Below are 25,404 nucleotides of genomic sequence, written 5' to 3'. Positions count from 1 at the left end.
TAGGGGTGTTCATATGTGCACTTGGCACCAGGACACCCTAGGCCTCAGTTCGATGATCGACTTTGTGGTCGTGTTGTCGGACTTGCGGCCACATGTCTTGGACACTCGGGTGAAGAGAGGGGCGGAGCTGTCAACTAATCACCACCTGGTGGTGAGTTAGCTTCGATGGTGGGGGAGGATGCCGGTCAGGCGTGGTAGGCCCAAACGTGTTGTGAGGGTCTGCTGGGAACGTCTGGCAGAGCCCCCTGTCAGAAGTAGCTTCAACTCCCACCTCCGGCAGAACTTCGACCACATCCCGAGGGAGGTGAGGGACATTGAGTCCGAATGGGCCATGTTCCATGCCTCTATTGTTGAGGCAGCTGACCGGAGCTGTGGCCGTAAGGTGGTCGGTGCCTGCCGTGGCGGCAATCCCCAAACCCGTTGGTGGACACCGGCGGTGAAGGATGCCGTCAAGCTGAAGAAGGAGTCCTACCGGTCCCTTTTGTCCTGTGGGACCCTGGAGGCAGCTGATAGGTACCGGCAGGCCAAGCGGAATGCGGCTTTGGTGGTTGCTGAGGCAAAAACTCGGGCATGGGAGGAGTTTGGTGAGGCCATGGAGAACGACTTTTGGACGGCTTCGAGGAGATTCTGGTCCACCATCCGGCGTCTCAGGAAGGGGAAGCAGTGCAGTGTCAACACTGTATATGGTGGGGATGGTGCGCTGCTGACCTCGACTCGGGACGTTGTGGGTCGGTGGGGGGAGTACTTTGAAGACCTACTCAATCCCATTAACATGCCTTCCAATGAGGAAGCAGAGCCTGGGGACTCAGAGGTGGGCTCCCCCATCTCTGGGACTGAGGTCACCGAGGTGGTCAAAAAACTCCTTGGTGGCAGGGCCCCGGGGGTGGATGAGATACGCCCGGAGTTCCTCAAGGCTCTGGATGTTGTAGGACTGTCTTGGTTGACACGCCTCTGTAACATCGCATGGACATCAGGGACAGTGCCTCTGGATTGGCAGACCGGGGTGGTGGTCCCCCTCTTTAAGAAGGGGGATCGGAGGGTGTGTTCCAACTACAAAGGGATCACACTCCTCAGCCTCCCTGGAAAAGTCTATTCAGGGGTCCTGGAGAGGAGGGTCCGTCGGATAGTCGAGCCTCGGATTCAGGAGGAACAGTGTGGTTTTCGTCCTGGTCGCAGAACAGTGGACCAGCTCTATACCCTTAGCAGGGTCCTGGAGGGTGCATGGGAATTTGCCCAACCAGTCTACATGTGTTTTGTGGACTTGGAAAAGGCATTCGACCGTGTCCCTCGGGGAACCCTGTGGGGGGTACTCTGGGAGTATGGGGTACCGGACCCCCTGATAAGGGCTGTTCGGTCCTTGTACGATCGTTGCCAGAGCCTGGTCCGCATTGCCGGCAGTAAGTCGAACCCGTTTCCAGTGAGAGTTGGACTCCGCCAGGGCTGCCCTTTGTCACCGATTCTGTTCATAACTTTTATGGACAGAATTTCTAGGCGCAGCCAGGGCGTTGAGGGGGTCCGGTTTGGTGGGCTCAGGATTGGGTCACTGCTTTTTGCAGATGATGTTGTCCTGTTTGCTTCATCAGGCCGTAATCTTCAGCTCTCTCTGGATCGGTTCGCAGCCGAGTGTGAAGCGACTGGGATGAGAATCAGCACCTCCAAATCCGAGACCATGGTCCTCAGCCGGAAAAGGGTGGAGTGCCCTCTCAGGGTTGGTAGCGAGATCCTGCCCCAAGTGGAGGAGTTCAAGTATCTCAGGGTCTTGTTCACGAGTGAGGGAAGAATGGAGCGTGAGATCGACAGGCGGATCGGTACGGCATCCGCAGTAATGCGGGCGTTGCATCGGTCTGTCATGGTGAAAAAGGAGCTGAGCCGCAAGGCGAAGCTCTCAATTTACCAGTCTATCTATGTTCCTACCCTCACCTATGGTCATGAGCTATGGGTAGTGACCGAAAGAACGAGATCGCGAATACAAGCGGCTGAAATGAGTTTCCTCCGCAGGGTGTCTGGGCTCTCCCTTAAAGGTAGGGTGAGAAGCTCAGTCATCCGGGAGGGGCTCAGAGTAGAGCCGCTGCTCCTCCGCATCGAGAGGAGTCAGATGAGGTGGCTCGGGCATCTGATCAGGATGCCTCCTGGACGCCTCCCTGGTGAGGTGTTCCGGGCACGTCTAACTGGGAGGAGGCCCCGAGGAAGACCCAGGACACGTTGGAGGGACTATGTCTCTCGACTGGCCTGGGAACGCCTTGGGATTCTCCCGGAAGAGCTAGAAGAAGTGGCCAGGGAGAGGGAAGTCTGGGCATCTCTGCTCAAGCTGCTGCCCCCGCGACCCGACCTCGGATAAGCGGGAGACAATGGATGGATTTCAAAGAATGTTCCTTTCAATAATATTAGGGAATGGTGGGAGAGGGACTTTTTAATTAGCATCTCGGAAATACAGTAGAATGGGACTCAGCCTTCCATAGAATATACTCTAGTTCTATATGTGATAATCACTCCATAATTCAACTAGAAATCAATCACATTCTTCTAATTTAAAATTGTCTAAAATATACCCATTGCAAGACCTAGCTTGTGAGCATTGTCATATAGCTTCAGCATTACTAGGCCTTATGTTTTGTGAAGGCAGTAGATTATCATAATTTTGGACAACATACTTCACAAAAAACCTTGGTGTTACAAACATTCATAATCCACAAACTGTGATATTTGGTGTACTTGTAGAACGGGATTAAAGTACACAGGGATAAATCAATTGTAAAATCCTATACCACAATAGTAACACATAGATGTATTTTGCCAAACTTGAAGGATTCTAATCCACCTTCAGTAACTCAGTGGGTAAGCAATGTTCTGTATTATCTCAAATTAAAAAAAATCAAATTCATTTTAATAGGATATGTTCAAAACTTTAAGAAAAAATGGAATGAATGTGTTATTTATGATTTAATAAGCATTCCGTGCTGATGATGGACTCTCCTGTGGTATTAATTGCTCTATTAAATTTTTAAAATTAGATTTTTTTTTGCTCATGTCTTACTTGAGCTTTTTCTCTTTGGTGGGGGTGGATTGTCACCTTGCGGGCTCCCATCAACCACCGAGGAAGGAGGAACCGGGAGAGCAGCATTTCTTTTCCCTGGGCACCCAGACGGTCCTTGATCCCTGGGGGACAGCACTTCTGGGACACCAGAAAGTGCTGACGGACCAGGGATGGTTTATGCACGGAATGCTTCCGGGTGCAAGGGTAGCACTTCCGCCACACTGGGGAGTGATGCCAGAAGTCCATCATCAGGCACCTGGAGCACATCCAGGGCCAGATAAAAGGGGCCTCCTCACTCCATTCGAGGAGCCGGAGTCAGGTGGCAGAAGAACGGAGCTTGCGAGACAGGAGTGGAGGTGGCCAAAGGAACCAAGGACTGGACATTGTAAATAGTATTTGTAAATATTTGTATGAATAAACGTGTGTGTTGTGGACACTGTGTTGTCGGCTACTCTTACAAATTATTTAGTGATGGGTCCCTGCCTTGCACCAGGCTGAGAGGCCCATCTGGGATGCCAATGTAAGAGGTAGCCTGGCTACAGACAGACACAACAATGCAGTGTCCACAACACACACGTTTATTCATACAAATATTTACAAACCCTAGATGGGACACCATTACATGACCCACTCACATACAGACAATTTACTGTTGCCAGTTTATCTTGTGATTTCTAAATCCAGGGATTGCTTAAAAGTTAACAAAGCAAAAGGGTCATCTGCCAGACAAAATTCAGGCAACATGATCGTAGGTCTGATACTGAGGAATTCCAAAGGTTTCTGACCTTATCAGGCTCATGTAAGTCTTCTGCATCCAGTGCCATTACATCTGGATCAGCAGCAGCTTGCAGCAGCAGCTCTGTGATCTCAACTGCCTCCCTCCCTGGTAATGATGCCGCAACATGTAGAGAACTCAGGCCTTTAAGCTGTAAAACATGCAGGAAAAAAAGTGAAATAAAATAGCTAGCCTACATCTTGTACTGTAACCATCAGGTTGCTGTTCCTCATGACTGAAATTTGCTAACAGTCTCAAGTTGGGTGCCAGTCCAAGGCTAGAAAGGCAAATGACAGGAGCAGCCATTGTTGTGGAGATTAACATTTAATATTTTGATAATTATTAGTAGAATCTTTCTTTAAGTAGGCTCCTGTGATTTCCTTCCCCAAAAACTTTAAAATATTAGTTTTTAATGACGGAATTACTGGCCACCAGTAACAGACAGGGCTAGTTTTATTACTTAATGACTTGCATTTCCTTTCTTTCTGTATTTGAAATATGCTGTCAAGAAACAAAATTGGACTCGGGAGGCAATATGTTAGTTATTTATAATAAAGAAATCATTCTGGGGGCACATCAGCAGCATCATGTCCTTAAATTATCTACTCCTTTCTTTCTGTTAATCTCTTCCTCATATATTTATATATATAAGCATTCACATTCATTCTAGGTTTGGGGACAGTGCAAGAGTGCTACCTAGCTTCCACAAGTCTGTTTTAAATAAAATGAATGATCTCAAAGTAAAACTAATCCACACATTGAATCAGAGCCTTGGTTTAATTAAATCAACAAGGTTTCCAGCTAGGAGGTTTATTCTAATTACTGTATATAATTAGCAGGGTTTAAAGCAGAAATCCAAATTTTTCATAACTCTATCTTTGGGGAGAAACTGCTTTAACCATAAAAGTGCACCCATCTTGGGTGTATAAAACCAGTGATGTTTTATTTTCTCTTTGATGGAAAACAGGAGTGGTCTGGTGTTCTACACTCAACATTTTATTGTTAAAAAGGGCTATAATTTTCCAAGATTGATAGTCATAAAATTTGTTTTCAAAAACAATCCTTTAAAATGAGTAGGGATTTATACTTTTTTCCAGTTAGTTCCATTTCCTGCAAGGCCAAAACACCACAATGGTGTTCTGACTACAGTTGAAACCCTGATCATATTATGCTATGCATGATGCAGCGGACATGGTCTGTTCTTACTCCACAATACAATATTTACATTTCTATGCAGTCTGCAGCCATTAGAGCCACATATACTAACAAGTGTAAATGGGTACAGGCTTGTGGAAGGATTCTGAGAGCTTTGTAAACCTTGATGGTTCAAGAGTTCCTTTTATCTCTAGTCTGTGAGGCTAAGGGAACTTAACTAGTAACAGTCAACTTGTGTCAGATTTTAGGGGTTCCATTTCTCTTTAACTGAGACACCTGAAAACAAAGGAGAGTTTCCATCATCACAAAATAGGATTTAATATTTTTACTCAAACTCTGGTTAGGATATCACTGAGCCATCACTGCAGCCACATGTAAAGTCAGAATACACTGCAGTAGAAGGTGAAACTGCTGCCTGCTGACAAATAGGTAATAATGCTACCAGACAGGAATTAAGTTACCTCCTTTGAAAGAGTTAGATCTGTCCTGGCACCACATTCCAGAAAATGCCGAACTGCTTTGCTGTCACCCGCTTTGACTGCAATAAAAAGCGCTGGCACTGGCACCACTGAAATATTGGGATCGGCTCCCCTGCTCAGTAACAGCTTGATTGTAGATTGCAAGCCCCTGTGTTTATAATACAGCATATCGTTTAGGAAACACAAAAACGCATTTATTTTTAAATTTGTAAATCTTTACATTTCTTTTTATAGGTATTTTTTGTAGAAAGTCTCATCCCAAAAATATTAAAACTTTATTTGCACTTTAAAATCTTACAAAAGAAAGCCTTGCCTTTTGGGTTTTCCTGAAAATATCTAGACCTCAGACCAAAAAAAACACACGTTCTGGCATCTCTACATTATTTACTCACCCATATTCTCAATCTGCTTATTCCAATACAGGATTGCAGGGAGACAGAGTCCATTCCAGCTATACCATACAAGAAGTGGAAACAAATCCTGTATGAGGATAATCTCAATTATATGAATGCTGTCAGAGTTATCAATCAATCTAAGTCGCACATTATTTGGATGCAGGAGGAAAATGGGGAACTGGATTAAAATGCATGCAGGCATAGGGACAATGTGTAAATTCCACATCAACAGGTTCTTGGTTGTGGTTTTGTACACAGGACTTTGCATTAATAGATATGCCACCATGCCTTCACATCATCATGTTAATTCAATTCAAATTATTCTCACAGTGCACAATTATTTATATTAGCCCAAGTATAACAGTATGTAGCTAAATCATGCAGAATGCAATGATGCCCTTAGGCAGGTGACACGGAGTTGAATTAATCAAAAATAAGAGCCTCAGGAGAGGATTATGCAGTGGAGTTAGAAAGTATTCAGACCTCTTCATTTTCTGCCCACATTATTTTGTTGTAGATTTCATTTTTCATGGATACATTTTCAATTTTTGTTCATCAATATACATTCAACAACCCACTGTAAAAAATACTGGAAAACATGTTTTCAGAAACTTTTGCAAATTAAAACAAAATCAAAAACTGCAATCTCTCATTCATATAAATATTCAGACCCTTAATTCAGTACTTTGTAGAAGAGAAGCCCCTTTGGCAGCAATTACAGCTTCAAGTCGTCTTGGGTAAGTACAAGCTTTGCACACCTGGATTTTGACAATTTATCCCAATTTTACTGCCAGATCCTCTCAAGCTGTATTAGATTGCATGGGAAGTGTTTGTAAACTGCCATCTTCAGGTATTTCCACAGATGTTTTATTGTGTTTATGTCTGGGCTTTTCTAGGGCTACTCAAGGACATTAAAAGACTTGCCTTGGCTCTGCATATTAGATTGTGGTTGTTCAGAAGTGTGATTTGTTGCACCAGTCTCAAAACATGTGCACTCACAAGCACATCCTTCCCTCAACTCTACCCAGTCTCTTTGTCCCTGACACTAAGAAGCATCCCACTGCATGATACTGCCACCACCATGCTTCATTGAAGGGATGGTATTAGACAGGTGATGAGCAGTACCTGGCCTTCTCCAGACATAATGCTTGCATTTCTGACTTCATTTTTTTTTTATCAAAGCACATAATAATTTCTTTATGCTCCAAATGTCCTTTAAATGCCATTTGGCAAACTCCAAGCAAAAGTTAACCACTCTACCATAAATGTCCGATTGATGGAATGCTGTTGAGAGGGCCATCCTTTCAACAGGTTCTACTGTATAAGCAGAGGACTCCCAAATCTTTGTTAAAGTGACCACTGGGTTCTTAGTCACCTCCCTGACCAAGGCCCTTCTTGCCTGGTTACTCAGTTTGGCAAAAAGGCAATTCTTGGAAGAGTCCTGGTGGTCCCAAATTTTTTTCCATTTAACATTTATTGGGGCCATTGCACTCCTACGAAAACCTAAAGCTTCAGAAATGGTTTTATGGCTTTACCCTGATCTATGCTTAACACCACAATTTTATCACAGGGATCTACAGAGAGATCCTTGGACTTCATAGCTTGGTTTTTATCCTGACATGCACTGTGAATGGTGGAACCTTATATACTGTACAAAGTTTTGTGCCTTGCTAAGCTTTGTCTGATCAATTAGGTGGACTCCAGTCAAGTTCTAGACACACAAGGATAATTGAAGCTAACAGGATGAACCTCACCACAATCTGAAGTGCCACAGGAAAGGGTCTGAATACTTACATAAATGAGAGGTTTTCATTTTTTTATTTATAATAAATTTTCAAACCTTTCAGAAAACATATTTTCACTTTGTCATTATGGGTTATTGAATGTAGATTGATTGGTAAAACTGGCAAATGTATTCTTTTAAAATGAAATCTACAACACAAAGTGTGCAAAAATTGAATGGTTGTGAATATTTTCTGAGTCCATTGTATAAGGTCAAGTTAAACATGCTTGAGTTAAAATTTCAAAATACATATCTCACCAAGCACTTTACATTTGCAAAGTTCGAAAGAAAAGCCTTAAAACCTACTGAAATACAACTAAGCACAGCCATATGGCACCTCTTTCACATTGATTTACGTAGTAGCAAATTTAGAGCAATTTCCAAAAACAAAAAGAAAAGTGCACATAGGCATCACTGAATTAGAAGACAATAAACTTGCACAAGTGTCTCTCCTTCCAATGAAACTGAGTGTTCTATTTTCAGAAACACCTAAACTGTATTAGTATACCACTTCATATCTATGATTTTATTAAGCTGTGCTATTTTGTATTTCAGTGCCTTTGTGATTCAAATACATTGTGCAAAAATGTATGTATTTGTCTGGAAAATAACAGGAACAGAATAAATTGAGCACTAAACTACTGATGCTCACCTATTTTCTTTTAGACAAAAATAAAACCAGTCAATAATCACAGACATTTTCAACAATTCTAAGAATTCCAGTCTGTTTGCCTGGAGTTGTGATCACAATCAATTCCTCACATGTGTAACCCTGTAAATATCATGTGTGAAATAAGCTACAGTCAACATCTCAAGTTCTTTTTTCAGCTTATCACAAGACTTGATCAGGTGGAGAGACAATTTTTAACATAAATCCTCTTATTATGCATGTACAGATACAGAAACAGATTTTCTAATAATTAATAATGGATTTTAAAATACCTACGCTGAATTTTTGGATGCCAATTTCTGAATATTGTCTAAAGACTCTCTGTATGACTTCACAAATTTTTTGTGGGAAAAAGGTTGGGTTTGAAGTATCTGCTCAGAGCCATCAATGGTAAAGCTCAGTAAACTTTCAGCAGAATTAAAAGCATCATCTAAAGCCTGGTCCTGTTTCCCTTGATCATCAGTTTTCTTGTCTTTCTTGATCCCCTCTGTGACAGACAGGCTTGGTTTGAAAGTAACACCACTAACAGACTTCAAACTTTCCTTCTCCATAGACACATCTTCTTGTATATCACTTGCATTTAACCATTCGTCATCCTCTGTTTCAGTGTTCATTTCAGTGTTCCCAGATATATTTTGCGATTGTACTGTCTAAAATAAGAAAATAGAATAAGTTGCACTTACTATAAAACTACATCCAGTACAGGCAGAATATTCACATTTGACAAACGCTCAGCCTTAGAAAGAAATTGTCTTTTAAAAAAATAAAAAATTGTTTGTTGTCAATTGTTGTCAATTTTGCACTTCCTCTTAGGATTCAAAAGGTAAGTTAGAAACCAGAAACCAAAATAAAATGACAGATAAATAATATTTTGCTATATGTTTGCATTACATCATTTTGCACACATGAATACTCCATATTTCCTACATTTATATATTTAAATATGGATTTAGCAGTTAATTATATTCACAATTAGATATTACAAAAGCATGTGCTATAATAAATGATGACGCATAATTTTAAACTGTACAAGAAAAGGCCATTCAAGATAAACATCCACTCAGGGACAGTCTATAGAAAAGCAACAGATAAAGCTAATGATCAGGTCTCATAGTCTATTGATCTTTAGCTGGAACATTTTTTTTAAAACATTCCTGTGTAAAAGACAAGAAGGGAATAAAAATGAACACATTGTTAATAAAAAAAATGAACATACTGTAACTGCCATTTATTGAAGAAACATTTGAATACGATAAAAATAAGCAGCTACCAAACTCTGCTGCTGTTGTTGCTATAATTAAGTTTTGATTGCCACCTATTAAAATTATCAATCCAGTCAAACTCTGGATGTCTTTTCTTTGAACAATTACGTGAATTGTTACCTGGAAACAGCTAAAGGCCAAATATATACAAGAAACCCATAGCTTCTCTGCTGCAGGCCTGAGATTCTTGTACTGATAATGAAGTCTCTTGTTGTTTTCCAACAAGAAGTATAAGCTCAACACAATGCAAAGGTTATAATTATCAAAAAACAAAAATGATCATGCAACTATGTAAGAAAAAAATACTGGCCTTAATCATGCATTATCGAAAGTATTGTCTGCTATTGTTTTTGTTTAATATAGAAGTTAATCTTTGGCAAGCAAAACATGAGAAAAGAGGCAAAAAAAGAAGGAAAAATAAAAATACAAATAACAAAAATAAGAATTAAAAAAAAGAAAATGCAGACCATTCTGAAAATTGCAACAGTACCCCGAAATTCATTATTTCTTTCAAACTCATGAGATCTGCTATTGATATATTACAGCTTGCTCCAGATTCAGTAGTTTAATAAACGGTGTGTAATATGTGACTGTATACTTATGGAAATATAACAGTTATATACAGTAATTCCTACAGTTTCATTGCAACAGCTAATAAAATAGCCTTCGTATTTCTAGAATCTCCTCTGTATCAGAATACTAGTAAGTTATATAATCAAAAATTACATCTATGGTAGATTAAGTTACAGAGCAGCAACATGGCCTGCAAAGGTCAGTCTGAATAGGTTCTCTTTACAGAGTACATTATCAATCATTTTGATTTAAGTAAAATATTTGCTAATGTCAGGTGCACAGTGATTAACACAACAGCTGGAGGTTACATGTGGTCCCCATTTCTGTGTTGGTTTTCCTTGGCATACTCAGATTTTTCTGCCAAATCCCAAACAGCTGCACATTTAGTGGACTGGGAACTGTAAACTTGCCCAGTATAAGTGATTGTGGGTTTGTGTGTAAGTGTACTCTTTGATGGGTTGGCACCACAACTAGGGTTTATTCTTTTCTTTCTCCAAGTGTAGCCAGGATGGGTACTGGTTTCCTGTGCCACTGAACTGAATAGAAGGTTAGAAAATGGATGAACTAATAAAATAATTTACCTCATTTATAAATACGTTGAAAGGACTCAATGAAATGAGCTTTAAAATAATCCAAAAATCATTCTACTGTATTCTGGACTACTTTTGATTTTTACGTGTTTAAACAAGAATTCAAAAACATAAAAGCACAACAAAACAAACATATCCAAGACTTCAATTGTATAATTTTTTTCACATGTTTCCACTAATTTTTAATGCACATTTTTTAAGCCAAAATGAGGTTAAACTGACCAATCTTTTTGAAATGACAAAGTAACTATGCACAGAGTAATCAAAAAACTTTGAACCTGACCTACTGAACTGCAGTAAAACCAATCAAGTTTTATTTTTTAACATAGTCTTAAATAATACTAATAATGCATTATAAAGTTCAAAAAGTTCTTCTATGTCGTTCAGATAAAACATTTTTTCGCTTGTGTGGCCATCTGTCAGTTATTAACTTGACATTTTCAACATTGATATAAGACATCCCTTGCAAAAAAACTTGCATACTCCTATTTGTTTATGCCCAAGTAATTAAGGTTGCAGCCAAGTCTGAGTCAGAAAATTATTTTTTTTTATGACTCACTTTTTTTATAAAAGAATCTAATTGCTGTAAACCAGACTTATCTTTCCTTACCAGTTTTTCCTTTCTGAATGTCAAAAAAACAAAGGAATTAATGAATATGGACAACACCTCCAACATAAAAATTGTGCACATTTCTGATGTCAATAATTTGAGCCCTAGATTTCTTTGGTGTTGGAGTTTCTCCACTCTTTCTTTGTTTTGATTGTTGTTTAGACTCTGGATGATTGTGTTATAGCCAAGTTTAATTCCCACTTATGAAATGCTTCTTAAAATTTCTCTCAGTCCGAACTAGGGAATCCATTCCCGGGAATTCGGGAATCCTGCATTTCATTCCTGGGAATCCTGGGCTCCCAGGCATCTCACATGTGAACGGTTTTAGAATGACCAACACTTATTTTTAATAAAACTACTGCAATATGTTGACACAAATAAAAGACTAACCTTATCTACAAGCAGTTCATGCTGTCATAGAAGTACATGTATCTTTAGTTGCGGTAATAGGAGCATAGAAAGCACAACTTCCTCACAGGTGGCACAGTGATTAGTGCTGCTGCTTTGCAGTAAGGAGACTGTGGAAGATTGTGGGTTCGCTTTCCGGTTCCTTCCTGTGTGGATAGCGCTTTGAGTACTGAGAAAAGCGCTATATAAATGTAATGAATTATTATTACTGATACTGATACACTTGTTCTAAACAACGCCCGCGCTTGCCATTGCGCTGAAACACCGTCATTTCAGCTTTTACTAATGCATCCAGTTTCTTGTCATCATTCTGTGATGGCAAGTTTCTTGACACAAATAATGCGGATGCAACAGACTGATGCATTGCAATTTCAAGTTGTTGTTCAAAGCTGTTGTCTGATTAAGTGCAAGCTGCAGTAATGGCGCCACCTTAATTATTTTCAACTATAACTCTATTATTTCTTGATCGATTTTTACACGATATATATGCGAGCTTGGCCGTTCCCATTTCGAATTACATCAGTTTAATTCCCGGGAAAGCGGGAATGAAAAATGTCCAGGAATCCGGAGCCCAGGAATGGATTCCCTAGTCCGAACTCATTAGCTTCAGTGTCTCCTTGGAATATTAGATTCAGTAACATTTCACTACAGGACTCAACATTTTTGGTTTTTAGTATCATGCTTGACCACTTCAAGTATTAACATCATCACTACAGGTGCATAAAGCTTGCTCCTCTATACTCTTGCTCTATTTAACACTATTCTTTAAAAGTAACATATGCAAAATATCACTTTAATGGTAGCTGATCTCAACAAACTGGCCTACTATGAGATATTGTTTCCATTACTTTGTATACCATTCAAAAATGACACAACTGACAGGTCACAATAATCTCAAGTTGCTTCTGTATCCCCTGCACCCTCACACTTTGTTTAAAAGAAATAATGACCCTTAGTAAATATTGGGTTTTATCTTCTATGTAAATAGCAGTATGCTACCAATAAGTTATACAAAGAAACTTTGCTGCACCCTGTCACATACGGGCTGCCAATACATTTACTTGTGTTCTAGTGTCCACACATACAGTAGTCCTCATGTACAGCTGTTACCACCTCCTGGTTGTTACTGCTGATATCACTGGCACACAGGGAACTCTACACAAATTAGTGTAGGTTATTTGTTGTATATACAGTACCTTCCGTATAACAGAACACTAAGGTCTGTGTATCCAGTCCCTCTTTTAATCAGATTGGTCAGTATGCCTTTGATGACGTGACAAAAGAGGAAGTGCAAATGTGAGATGCATAGGGAGAAATAAAAGGTGTATGAGATCAAAAATAAAACCAGACAGGAGGTGAGAAAGGTGCTCTAAAGTAATGACAGAGTCTGAGAAGAAGGCTTTATGGGAACACGCTTGAGAGATGGAGAGGAACTTAAACAGAAGCAAAAATATACCTTGTCCTCCTCAGTAATTTCTTCTGTCCTTTCTTCATGGAAAGATTGTGGTGGATAATAAAGCACATTACATGCAGCAAAGGCAGACAATCCCTCATTGTTCATTTTGTTGACATCTGCTCCACTATCCAGTAGAAGGTTAATGACATCCTGATGGCAACCAACCTAAGTAAAGGTTAACACATGAACACTAAGAACAACAGATTAAGAACATATAGCTCTTTATGTAACAGTCACTCTGGTAGTATGGTGACAGATTTTCATATTGATCAGCAATTTTTGTATCTGAATCAGCCAACAGACACCACTGGCCCCTTGAGTCAGTGGTAAACACTATCACAGATGGTTTATTTGTTAATTTGTTTTCATCAAACTTCGTTATAAAGAGATCTGCTAATATGTGAAACAACAAGAACAACTTAATAAATGTGGGTGGTTTACAGCAATTGTACTATCAATAGAAAATAAAATCCTACTGTAAAATGAGAAACAGTTAATAAATGGGACAATATCAATAATCAAAGTTTTACTTAATTATTAATGAGACTAAAAGTCTTATTTTTTTAATGGAATCACCATTGTTTATCACTACATATTTATAGCTAAATGGTCTTATTCCTAAATGAGTAGATTCTCAAGTTGATTACAGTACATGTAAGGCAGTAGAAAATTAAATTTTCCACTACAATCTATATAAATAATTCACTAAGTCCGCAAGACGCACGCAAGACAGAGCCACGCCCGCCAACTCACAGAGACCCGCCCATCAACAATTCACTAAGCAGCCGACCATGGCACGCAAGACAGAGACCATGGGATACGCACGACAGAGCCACACCCGCCAACTCACAGAACCCCGCCCACCAACTCTAAGACCATGGGATACGCACGACAGAACACCCCGCCCGCCAACTCTAACCCTCCTCCTGCGTCATGGGATACGCACGACAGAGCCCCGCCCGCCAACTCTAACCCTCCTCCTGAGTCCACCCTCGCTCTCGAGGCATGCACACTGCCTGCTCATGTGCCAGCACGCCAAGCACCTGTGAGTCACGTTGACTGTTCATTTTCCAAACACCGCCTCAGTCGCTTTCGTCTCTGCTACAGTCTACATGCACCTCTGAACCACGTTGACTTTTCATTGTTCTTTTCGGTTCCGGCTGCTTTTCTATATATAATCCACCAAGTCGCCCGGCCATGGGATACGCACGCACGCAAGATAAAGCCCCACCCGCCAACTCTAACCCTGCTCCCGCATCATGGGGTACGCACAACAGAGCCCCACCCACCAACTCTAACCCTCCTCCAGCGTCATGGGATACACACGACAGAGCCCCGCCCGCCAACTCTAACCCTCCTCCTGAGTCACTTTCTCCCGCGTCCACCCTCACTCTCGAGGCCTGTGCACTGCCTGCTCATGTGCCCGCCCCCAACTCCTCACCTGACTCGCTTTCGTCTGTGTACACCTGTGACATTGCCTTCACATTGTTTTCCTTTTATTTCTGATCCCGTTCAACAACTATATGGTGACATCAACTTCTCAACTGTGACTCCGGAACAACTGAGTATGCGAGCTATATTAAGCATCACCAACTTAACTTATCCCTACCGACGAAGTAACTTTCACCAGCATTGACTCCATCATCACAGACGATCCCGCAGATCAAGTTTCATTCCCTGAAGAATTTCTTAACAGTCTTACTCCCACTGGCATGCCTCCGCATAAACTCAAAATTAAAATAGGTTCAGTCATCATGCTTCTCAGAAACCTCATGCAAGCAAGAAGTCTCTGTGATGGCACTACACTGACTGTTACCAGAATTCACCGCAATGTACTAGAGTGTAAAACTATTGCAGCTCCTACCTCACAAACTGTCCTTATTCCCCGGATATCCCTGACCCCATCAGATTCAAATTTGCCTTTTACTTTTACACGCAGACAATTTCCTGTTAGATTGGCCTTTGCAAAGACAATTAATAAGGCACAGGGACAAACTTTCAAAACGATATGCCTGTATCTCCCAAAACCAGTTTTCAGTCATGGACAATTGTATGTTGCTCTCTCCAGTGTTCCATCTTTTCATTCACTCACAGTCGTATCCTCAAACCCACCCCATTTGGACAACTGTGTTGTTCAGAAAGTGTTCACCCATCAATAAATTATTAGTAGCATACGCCGCGGGTTGGCTAGTATAAATTAATTTACAAGAATCTTTTCTATAGGCTTGCTGAAAGTATTACATAAAATTAAGGCCAAGGGACTGATTTTGGTCTACAAATTATAATTATAATACATAAACTTTAAACATACAAGTTATCACTTACGGATGCTCCAATTAAAGCAATGTGTCCATTGACATCAGACACATCTGGGTGAGCCAGACCACTACTAAGAATTTTATAGACATTTTGAGAGTTCCCGGAAGAAGACGCCAGAATCAGCTGTTCAGAATTCAGCTCTATTGGACCTTTTGGACCAAACGGGTCTCTGTTTCCATTTAGAATTGGAACAATATCCCAGTTTAACTTTTCCTGTTCAAACCTGCCAGGATGAGAAAAGCAGAGAAACACCATGAAGAATCAAAACACTCGGAGCAAACTAAGAATAACAGTTTCATCACGCACAAAGATCTTCCCAGTTTAAAAACATACTTTTGTTGCATGCTCAACAAAAAAATCCACCAAAACCCTGTCAAAAATAAATCAAATGTGGGGTCTGAAAGGTTTATTCAGAAATGGTCCAGTATAATTCCTAATGGCAAGATCAATACCATTCAACAAAATTCAGTTGTGAAAGGGTTGCACTGCATCTGAAACAACAAAAATAACTAGTGGTTATATAGCCTGTCTTAATCAATTAATGTAGGAACAGTAGCACAACAAATGCTGTCTCAGGCTGAGGATTACGGCGCATACTATAAAAGATACCATACATTGCAGGGGTATTAGTCTGCTGGAGGAAGTTTTCTTTGTTGTAAATTTCCAAATTAGAGGCCAATTCTAAATAGTAATTAAACATTCAATTTACAGTAACTTAAGTGTGCTCATCATTCTGACATAAGACATTTTATATAAATAAATGCTAACGTCTGTCTGTATTGAGATTACTTGCAAATTAATAGGGCTAGAACCTTAAAAAAATTTTAGGTAGCAGCAACCTGTTGGGTACTTTACTAGTGAGCAGAAACATTTATTGTAATTAAAATTTTTATTGTAAATTAAACAGATCTTGTGAAACTCATCTTGTAATAAGTTGCCACCACATCAAATATTTTGAATTTCCATGTCAATTAATACCAAAATCAAGGTACTAACCCCAGTAGTTCAGGAGTAATTGCATGACAGACATTAGCATTTTATATTGTCACACACGTGTGCTTAGGAGGCAGCTAAAGGGCTTAAATACAGGTAGTTCCATGCCAGGCCAGGGGGTGGCGGAGTGCACTAATTTTCCCTCTCGATCTTTTGCAGACCATTCTAGGGAAATCCCACCCGGCTCTGGGGCAGCCACTGACGTCACTTCTGGTTCTGGTCCTGATGACATCACTTCCGCTACTGGCCTTTAAAGCTGCCATCTTGCTACCTGGAGATCAGTTCTGTTTTGGACTCGGTTAAATGAGCATGTCTCTGCTTTTTGATCAATTTAGCAGCCGTAAACGATTAAATGGGTGGCTGCCCCAAACCTTCTCGATGTCTTTTGGTCATTTTTCTGACAGTGGCGTAGTCGGCAGGATGGAGAATACCCTGAAGAGAACGGGACCGGACCTGAATCATGTCCAGGTGGGAGAGTACCTGGGCCGAGCTTTCGGGTGGGGAGTGCGTCTCGGGTTTCGGAAAGAACCGGTGCAGACTCCGCTCCCTTTGTCTATCTCTGGGTCACCTAAATTGAATAAGGAGAGTGTCGTTGGGACACACAGACGTGGGCTGGTCTCTATGGGGGATACGATGGGGACTTATTATGCTCTCTCGGAGGAGAGAGCTGTCCATCCCACCGGAGCTAAGGTCCCAGAGGAAGATGGACATTCCCCAGACCAGCAGGTGAAGAAAATAAAAAACTGGAGGTTTGACACTGAACGGTCAACCCGAGAACTGCTCGATTCTCTGGGAAGAGGTGGCAGGCTGGTTAAGGCCCGCTGAATGCACCACCTTCCAATTAGTGAAAAAAGTGGCCTGTTTTCTATTTATAAATAGCCTGCCAGAGCATTTCACCCAGCCGGTTTGGGGAGAATTTGCAAATGTAAACGAGCTCATTGAGCTCATAGAAACATCTAGGGCAGCCTCACAATTTGAGAGGGCTGAACGGTCCTTAAGTAGAAGCCGTAGAGATTACGTCCCTCTTACACTGCCCTCTCGACATAAACCGGAGTTTGCATCGGAGTCCCCGATTCCGCGGGTGCGGTCCTCGCTTGGAGAGAGAGGGATGGATTGTATGCGCTTTCAAACCCCCTGGCTTTGGCTCATAAGGGTGAGGTCATAGTAAATGGTTACAAGGTAGAGGCCTTATTTGATTCCGGCAGCAACATTTCTATTGTTGATTGCCGATATGTACTACCACGACAGTGGTTAAAAACAAAGACCAGAATTACCTGTACACACGGAGATGTCTGCGCCTATAACTCCACCCGATGTTTCATCTGCCACGGAGTAATACTCCGAAAACTCGTTGTAGTGGTGCTTCCCAATCCACCGTGTGCTGTGATTCTCGGGCGGGACTGGTTTGACATTAAAAGCGGTGCAGTACTGATCTCGCCTTATTCGAAATTAGGCCTAGTAACAGATGGGAATCCACCGTCTCAGGTTTCCTCCACACCGTGTACACCACCGGTGGAGAGAGATATGGGAAACCCCGAGGAGGATGGAGAACTTCCCGGTCCGTCGCGGACTAATACGTCATCAGTCCGCACCTCACCAGAGCGGGACGACTCTCCGCCCCTTGAGGTCGGCCCGGACCCTCTCTCAGATCTGAGCTTTCAATTCAGACAAACACCGGCATCATTTAAAAGGGAACAGTGGAATGACAATTCCCTTAAGTTTGCTAAAAATGTAGTAGTCCTCGTCAACGGCCAACGCACCAGTCAGCCCATGCCACAAGGACCCCACTTTGTGTTAGAAAATGACTTATTATATCGGGTCAATGAACACAAGGGGGGAGTGTGGAAGTTGTTGCTGATTCCACAAACTTTCCGGCAGCAAGTTTGTGAGTTAGCGCACGCCCATCTCCTAGGAGGCCACTTGGGCACCGAAAAAACTTTAGAGCGTCTTAAGCTCCACTTTTATTGGCCAGGAATTAATGAGGAGGTTCGCCACTTCTGTGTTTTGTGTCCGGAATGTCAGCTGTGGCAAATTCCAAGGAGGGACCGTGCTCCTCTCATTCCCCTTCCCTTAATTGATGTTCCCTTTGAAAGGATAGGGGTCGACATAGTAGGACCCCTGGAACCCTCGGCCCAAGGACATAGATATATACTAGTCCTCGTAGATTATGCGACCCGATATCCAGAAGCTGTTCCATTGCGCTCAGCTAATTCTAAAGCCATCGCACGGGAACTAATGGGAGTCTTTGCGCGAGTTGGGGTCCCTAAAGAAGTCCTTACGGACCAGGGGACGCCGTTTACCTTGGAGACGTTCAAGGAAACGGCGAAGTTACTCAAAATAAAGCACTTGAAAACCGCGGTGTATCATCCTCAAACCGATGGTTTAGTAGAGAGATTTAATCAGACTCTCAAACAGATGCTTCGCAAGGTGGTCAGCGGGGATGCGAGGAATTGGGATCAACTCCTCCCCCTTGTACTCTTTGCCTACCGGGAAGTCCCTCAAGCCTCAACGGGGTTCTCACCCTTTGAATTGTTATATGGACGACAACCCCGGGGCATATTGGACATTTTAAAGGAAGGTTGGGAAGGAGAGGCCCTTCCCTCAACTAATATTTTGGAATATATCGCGCAGTTACACGATAGATTTGAGAAAATTCGACCCATATTAAAAAGTCACATGCAAGAGGCGCAAGCAGCACAGGCCCACTATTATGACCGTGGCACGACACTCCGGGAGTTCCAGCCCGGGGATCGAGTCATGGTATTGGTTCCCACCTCCCACTCTAAACTACTTGCCCACTGGCAGGGGCCATACGAAGTTAAACAGCGAAAGGGACTCGTCGACTATTTGGTGAAACAACCCAATCGTTGACCGAAACAGCGGATATATCACGTGAACCTGCTGAAACAGTGGAAGGAAAGGGACCCTGATCCCACCTCTGGCCAGCCACGCTCCTTCTTTGCTCAAAGTAACACCCTTAACTTCGGGTCTAATTTAAATAAACGACAGAGGCGAGAGCTAGAGACAGTTATCTCGTCCGTCCCGGAGGTGGTTGACGAAATCCCAGGAGGGACTTCTCTGGTTGCACATGACATTGTGACTGAACCCGGGGTCATAGTCCGAGAACGCCCGTACCATTTTCCCGAGGCAAAGAAAGCGGAAGTGGACTGGAAATCAAGCGCATACTGGATCTAGGAGTCATAGAGGAGAGTCATAGTCCCTGGTCCAGCCCAATTGTCTTGGTTCCTAAGCCTGACGGAAGTTGGAGGTTTTGCAATGACTTCTGTCGGCTTAATCAGGTCTCACTATTTGATGCTTATCCAATGCCTCGAGTGGACAACCTCTTTGAGAGGCTTGGACAGGCAGAATACTTGACCACACTTGACATGACCAAAGGGTACTGGCAGGTTCCTTTAACGGACTCCGCAAAGGGTAAAACCGCGTTTAGCACCCCTAGTGGGCACTGGCAGTATCGTGTCCTTCCATTCGGGTTACATGGGGCTCCTGCAACTTTCCAGCGTCTGGTGGACAAAGTGCTCCACCCCCATAACACATATAGTGCTGCCTACCTGGATGACTTCGTCATCTATTCCAGCACCTGGAAGGAACACTTACAGCACGTCGGAGCCGTATTGCGGACGCTGGGGGAAGCCGGTCTTCGCATCAACCCAAACAAGTATTTGGGCTACCTGGTGGGTCGGGGTACGGTGAAGCCGCAGTGCTCTAAAATAGAAGCCATTTTGACATGGCCCCGTACGCGAACCAAGCGGCAAGTCCAGGCATTTCTCAGATTGGCGGGGTATTACCGCCGGTTTGTACAACGTTTCTCGGAGAGAGCCGTGCCCTTGACTAATTTAATAAAGAAAAGGGCTCCTAACACTGTGGTATGGACTGATATGATTGAGGCAGCCTTCAGTGACTTGAAAAGGGCCCTGACATCGGCACCCATTTTAAAGGCGCCTGACTTTTCACGGCCTTTTATCCTCCAGATGGACGCTTCGGACACAGGCCTAGGGGCAGTGCTGAGCCAAAGTGGCGATGGTGCTGAACACCCCATCATGTTCCTGAGCCGGAAACTGTTGGATCGGGAGACCAGATATGCGGCAGTGAAGAGGGAGGCTCTTGTGATTAAGTGGGCGATCACACAGTTAAGGTACTACCTCCTGGGTCGGGAGTTTACACTAGTCACGGACCATGCCCCTTTACAGTGGATGGCCCTACACAAGGAGTCTAACCCACGAGTCACAAGGTGGTTCCTCGATCTGCAACATTATAAGTTTTCGCTCATTCATCGGAAGGGTTCTCTACACGCCAATGCCGATGCTCTCTCCCACGTTCACGACCTCTCGGTGCAGGACGCTCGACCAAACGGGCCTGGGCTAAGGGGGGGGCCCTGTCACACACGTGTGCTTAGGAGGCAGCTAAAGGCATCCTAACCAGATGCCCAAACCACCTCAACTGACTCCTCTCAATGCGGAGCAGTGACACTACTCCGAGTCTCTCCCGGATAACTGAACTCCTCACCCTATCTCGAAGGGAAAGTCCAGCCACCCTGCGGAGAAAACTCATTTCAGTCGCTTATATCCGCAATCTTGCTCTTTCAGTCACTACCCAAAGCTCGTGGCCATAGGTGAAGGTAGGAACGTAGATCGACTGGTAAATCGACAGCCTCGCCTTTTGGCTCAGCTCTCTCTTCACCACAACGGACAATTGCAGAGCCCGCATTACTGTGGATGCCGCACCGATTCCGTCTGTCAACCTCCCGCTCCATTCTTCCCTCACTTGTGAACAAGACCCCAAGATACTTGAACTCCTCCACTTGAGGCAGTAATGTGTTCCCAATCCGGAGAGAGCATTCCACCATTTTCCGGCTGAGAACCATGGCCTCGGATTTAGAGGTGCTGACTCTCATCCCCGCTGTTTCACACTCGACTTCAAACCGCTCCAGTGAGAGCTCGAGATCACTGAGGTCACTGAACCAGACCCCCTCCACTCCTTGGCTGCGCCTAGAAATTCTGTCCATATAACTTATGAATAGAATCGGTGACAAAGGGCAGCCCTGGCAGAGTCCAGCCTCAACAGGAAGCGAGTCTGACTTATTACCTGCAATGCAGACCAAGCTCCTGCTCCTCCTGTACAGGGACTGAATGGCTCGTAACAACGAGCCTTGTACCCCGTACTCTTGGAGCACACCCCACAGGATGCTTTGAGGGACACGGTCGAATGCCTTCTCCAAATCCACAAAACACATGTGGACTGGTTGGGCAAACTCCCATGCCCCCTCCAGGATCCTGGCCAGGGTGTAGTGCTGGTCCAGTGTTCCACGGCCGGGACGGAATTCGCATTGTTCCTCTTGAATCCGAGATTCAACCATCGACCGAACTCTCTTCTCCAGCACCCCTGAATAGACCTTACCGGGGAGGCTGAGGAGTGTGACCCCCCCTATAACTGGAGCACATCCTCCGGTCACCCTTCTTAAAAAGGGGGACCACCACCCCAGTGTGCCAATCCATAGGTACTGCCATCATATTTTTTTCCAAACTGGTTGAAATATTCTCAGCCACTGGGGCACTCGATGAACTAAGTTTGACAGTCGTGGTCAATGGCATCCTGGACCCCGGGATCATGTGCTTCCTTCATTTTTTTTCAAAAATGTACTTACAGTAGTTTCATTTTGATGTGACAGATTGCTTGGCTAGCAAGGGGAGGGTAGGAGGAGATGACATATTTTAATGGATAAAGCATATAGGAAAAGAACAACAGTGACCACCTAAAATAAAAAGAAACAACTCTGGCAAATCAACAGACCCTCTACATTTCAGTTTAGGCATACAGAGGCCACCAAAAGAAGGGCAGCCCAACAAATGCAGTCAAGGAAAAGATTCTGCAAGACCCCAAAGCAACAGAGCTGTTATACAGCATTAGCAAGCTGCCAGCCAGCTTCCCCTAAGCTGTTAACTGGCAGCAGGAAAAACATAAAGAATCCTCTGTTATACTGTCAAAGAGCTATAATTAGTGTTTTACCTTTTACCCATGTCTCAGTATCCATTATTGCAGGGAATAAAATACATTGTAGAGCCACACTTGACCCCACAAGCAATTTAGAAGGAACCCAGAAATGCATTGTGAGCAGAACTTGAGTGACCACTGCTACTTATTAGAGCAGAAGAAGTCTTGGACCAAGAGAAGAGTTTGGACAAAAACCTAACTGGTTAAGGAACAGGTGAGCACAGGAGGTTATACAGGAAAGCTCAGAAGTGAAAAACTCTGTGATATTTGGTGTGTTTGGAAGTGAGCAAATTAGTAAACAACCCCAATGAATTAAAGAGGCAGAAATGGTTTAGCCAGACACAATTTATCACTATGACTTTTTTTTAACTTGTATTTTTTTGGATATTTGGTGCTTTACTTCCTATACTCATTCCTTCCTTAAATTACATTTATAAAACCCTCATTTTTAGTTTATTTTGTGCTTATAATCCCAGATAGGAGCAGCACGTAGACTTAACCCTGTTGATATATAGATTGTTAGGAAACTCCAGCAATCCATGGTTACACAGTGTTTATTTGCTAAATTAGAACAACAAACTGTTTAGATGTAAAATAAACAGTGACTCATACACTACAGATTTTCTTTGTTGCATTAACAGCAACTTTCTAGGATAACTAAAACAAAACTATCCCACTCCCAGTATAGGAAGTTGCCATGACAAGAAATGAATGACATACCTGTGTCTATTGATGTGTCTATGCATCACAAGTAGCAGGTGGCAAGTGCTGGCAGATGGCATTTGTATGAAAGATCCTTTCCCAGAACCCTGACAATTCTCTTCCCCAAAAAACTTCTGAATTAGTTGATTTTTGACAGACTGTGTCATAGGCAGGTGATCAGGGTCAATGGAGTATCTTTGAATTTCAGGTGGCAGCACAAAATGATCATCTATTAGCAGCTCCTTGAAAGCATAGAAGAAAGGATCACTGTCTGACTCAATACTCTTTTGGATATCAACGTCTTCCACCTCTGGTTCACAGTCAAAGTCAGCTACTTTGACGTTCTGCCTATTGTCAAAACTGGCATGATATTCAGGGATATCACACAGCTTGAAAGCTCCAGCCATACTGCTACAAAGCTTTACCAAGAGGTTGCGGTGCCAAAGGCCTACATCCTGCTGGCCATCAACATAAGTCATAATTCCAGGACCAAACCGTTCATCACTTTTGTATAGCCCCTGTCAAGAAACATTAAATAGAATTACAGCCAAAAATAACACTATTACACATTTACACAGTAAATGGGAAGCAAGCATTGTTTTCCAGTAAATGCATCTTGTTAAAGCTACGAGCTGGCTAAGTTTTATCTATTTATTCAACATACAAACACACAACTACTTGTCCAACATTTTCTACAACAAACTTATTTATTTTCTTAATGGCACAAGTCCCAAACTCTCCCATATACCATAGAAAATGCATTTCCTAATGTCTTTTATCACCACAATCTCATGCCTCAATGGGAAGCATACTTTTACATGTAAATTACCATGTCTACCATGTGCCTTTCAGGGCACATACGTTTTAAACCATGGCCAAATCTAATACACAACCACCTCCACTAAAAAATATCCTTGTTGACATCCTTTTCAACCCAAATCCAATGTTCAATAATCCCTGTTTGGGGATGTACTAATATTAACTACTACAGTATTACAGAAAGTCCATAAAATAGTGTATTTTGTGTGAACCATTATTTCACAGCACAAGTCCCACTACCTCACAGAGCTCCATGAAAAGGCAATTTTCATTGAAATATACTGTATATATATATAAAATATATATATATATGGAGCGCAAGGAAGATACCCTTCGCTTCCTTACAACAGCGTATAGTTTAAGACAGAATTTACTTTTTTAGATAGTACCATTGAAAAAAATTTTTATTTTACATAAATAGCCTTGTGTCAGTTAACACTTAATTATGCCATAGTTATGTTTTAAATGTAATTGCCTGAAAAATGGTTCCATCCTCGTATTCCAAAATCCCATATCCTTCTTTGCGGTTTAGGAAGAACTTCCCTGTGAAGTGAGAGCCTCCAGGCCATTGATAAACTCCATGTCCATGTCGATGATCTTTATAAAATTCACCTTTATATATCTGACAGAAAACAAATTAAGCTTAATATTGCCTCTGATTTTGTAAATATCGCTTCTTCTTGCTTATTACAACAGACACAATTTGCTTTAAAATGTAAATCATTTTTATTTTATACTTAAAAAATTATATTTATATGATATACATAATTTATAGATTCTGTATCATATCAGAAAACTCTCTACACAGCACTTAACACTGGGCACATATGGAATAAGACACTGACAATACTGCTTTTAAGTTATCAAACAATGCAAAGAAAACCATAACATTTTCATTTTTTTTATATGATGAACATGTGTATTATATTTGAGTCAGTGCAGAATGCATCACTTATCCGTTAACAACAGATAAACTATTTTTTCATTTACTTAATGAATCGGGCTACAGTATTTAAAATGAAGGATCACGGGGAGTCTGTATCTATCCAGTGAAACACAGGGCTAGTAGTGTTTGTTTCTCTGACTTCTGGTTGGCAGGGGATTATTACTTACCTCCCCGTTGGGCCAGGTAAATACGCCAAACCCATGTTTCATGTCATTCTGGAACTGCCCCTTGTACGTGGACCCATCAGCCCATTCCTGTACTCCCATCCCATGCTTCTTCATGTCCACCAGATCTCCAGAGTAACTGTGATCCACCCGCATGTTTACCTGTCAATGCAGGTTGTGCAAGGGCAAGTGAAGAAGATGGTAATTAAAATGTAAAAAAAAAAATACTTGAATCCCAAATGCGTCAAAATGGTCTAAGTTT

At 42.3% G+C, this 25,404-nt stretch overlaps 1 protein-coding gene across 1 annotated transcript in view; it reads right to left on the bottom strand.

The window, feature by feature from the left end:
• The window catches only part of ankmy1 (ankyrin repeat and MYND domain containing 1), a 50,612-nt gene that overhangs the window by 24,395 nt on the left and 813 nt on the right, over positions 1 to 25,404 (bottom strand). Inside the window, exons 2-9 of the mRNA XM_028794826.2 lie at positions 25,146 to 25,304; positions 24,508 to 24,654; positions 23,232 to 23,731; positions 15,516 to 15,732; positions 13,191 to 13,355; positions 8,568 to 8,941; positions 5,426 to 5,591; positions 3,820 to 3,960 (exon numbers count right to left, since the gene is read on the bottom strand). Coding sequence (XP_028650659.2) covers positions 3,820 to 3,960; positions 5,426 to 5,591; positions 8,568 to 8,941; positions 13,191 to 13,355; positions 15,516 to 15,732; positions 23,232 to 23,731; positions 24,508 to 24,654; positions 25,146 to 25,304 — 1,869 coding nt within the window. The remainder of the gene's footprint in view (positions 1 to 3,819; positions 3,961 to 5,425; positions 5,592 to 8,567; positions 8,942 to 13,190; positions 13,356 to 15,515; positions 15,733 to 23,231; positions 23,732 to 24,507; positions 24,655 to 25,145; positions 25,305 to 25,404) is intronic.

This window comes from Erpetoichthys calabaricus, chromosome 2 (genome assembly GCF_900747795.2).
Source record: "Erpetoichthys calabaricus chromosome 2, fErpCal1.3, whole genome shotgun sequence".
In the NCBI taxonomy this organism is placed as follows: Eukaryota; Metazoa; Chordata; class Cladistia; order Polypteriformes; family Polypteridae; genus Erpetoichthys; species Erpetoichthys calabaricus.
This window is presented reverse-complemented; position numbering and strand designations above follow the sequence as displayed.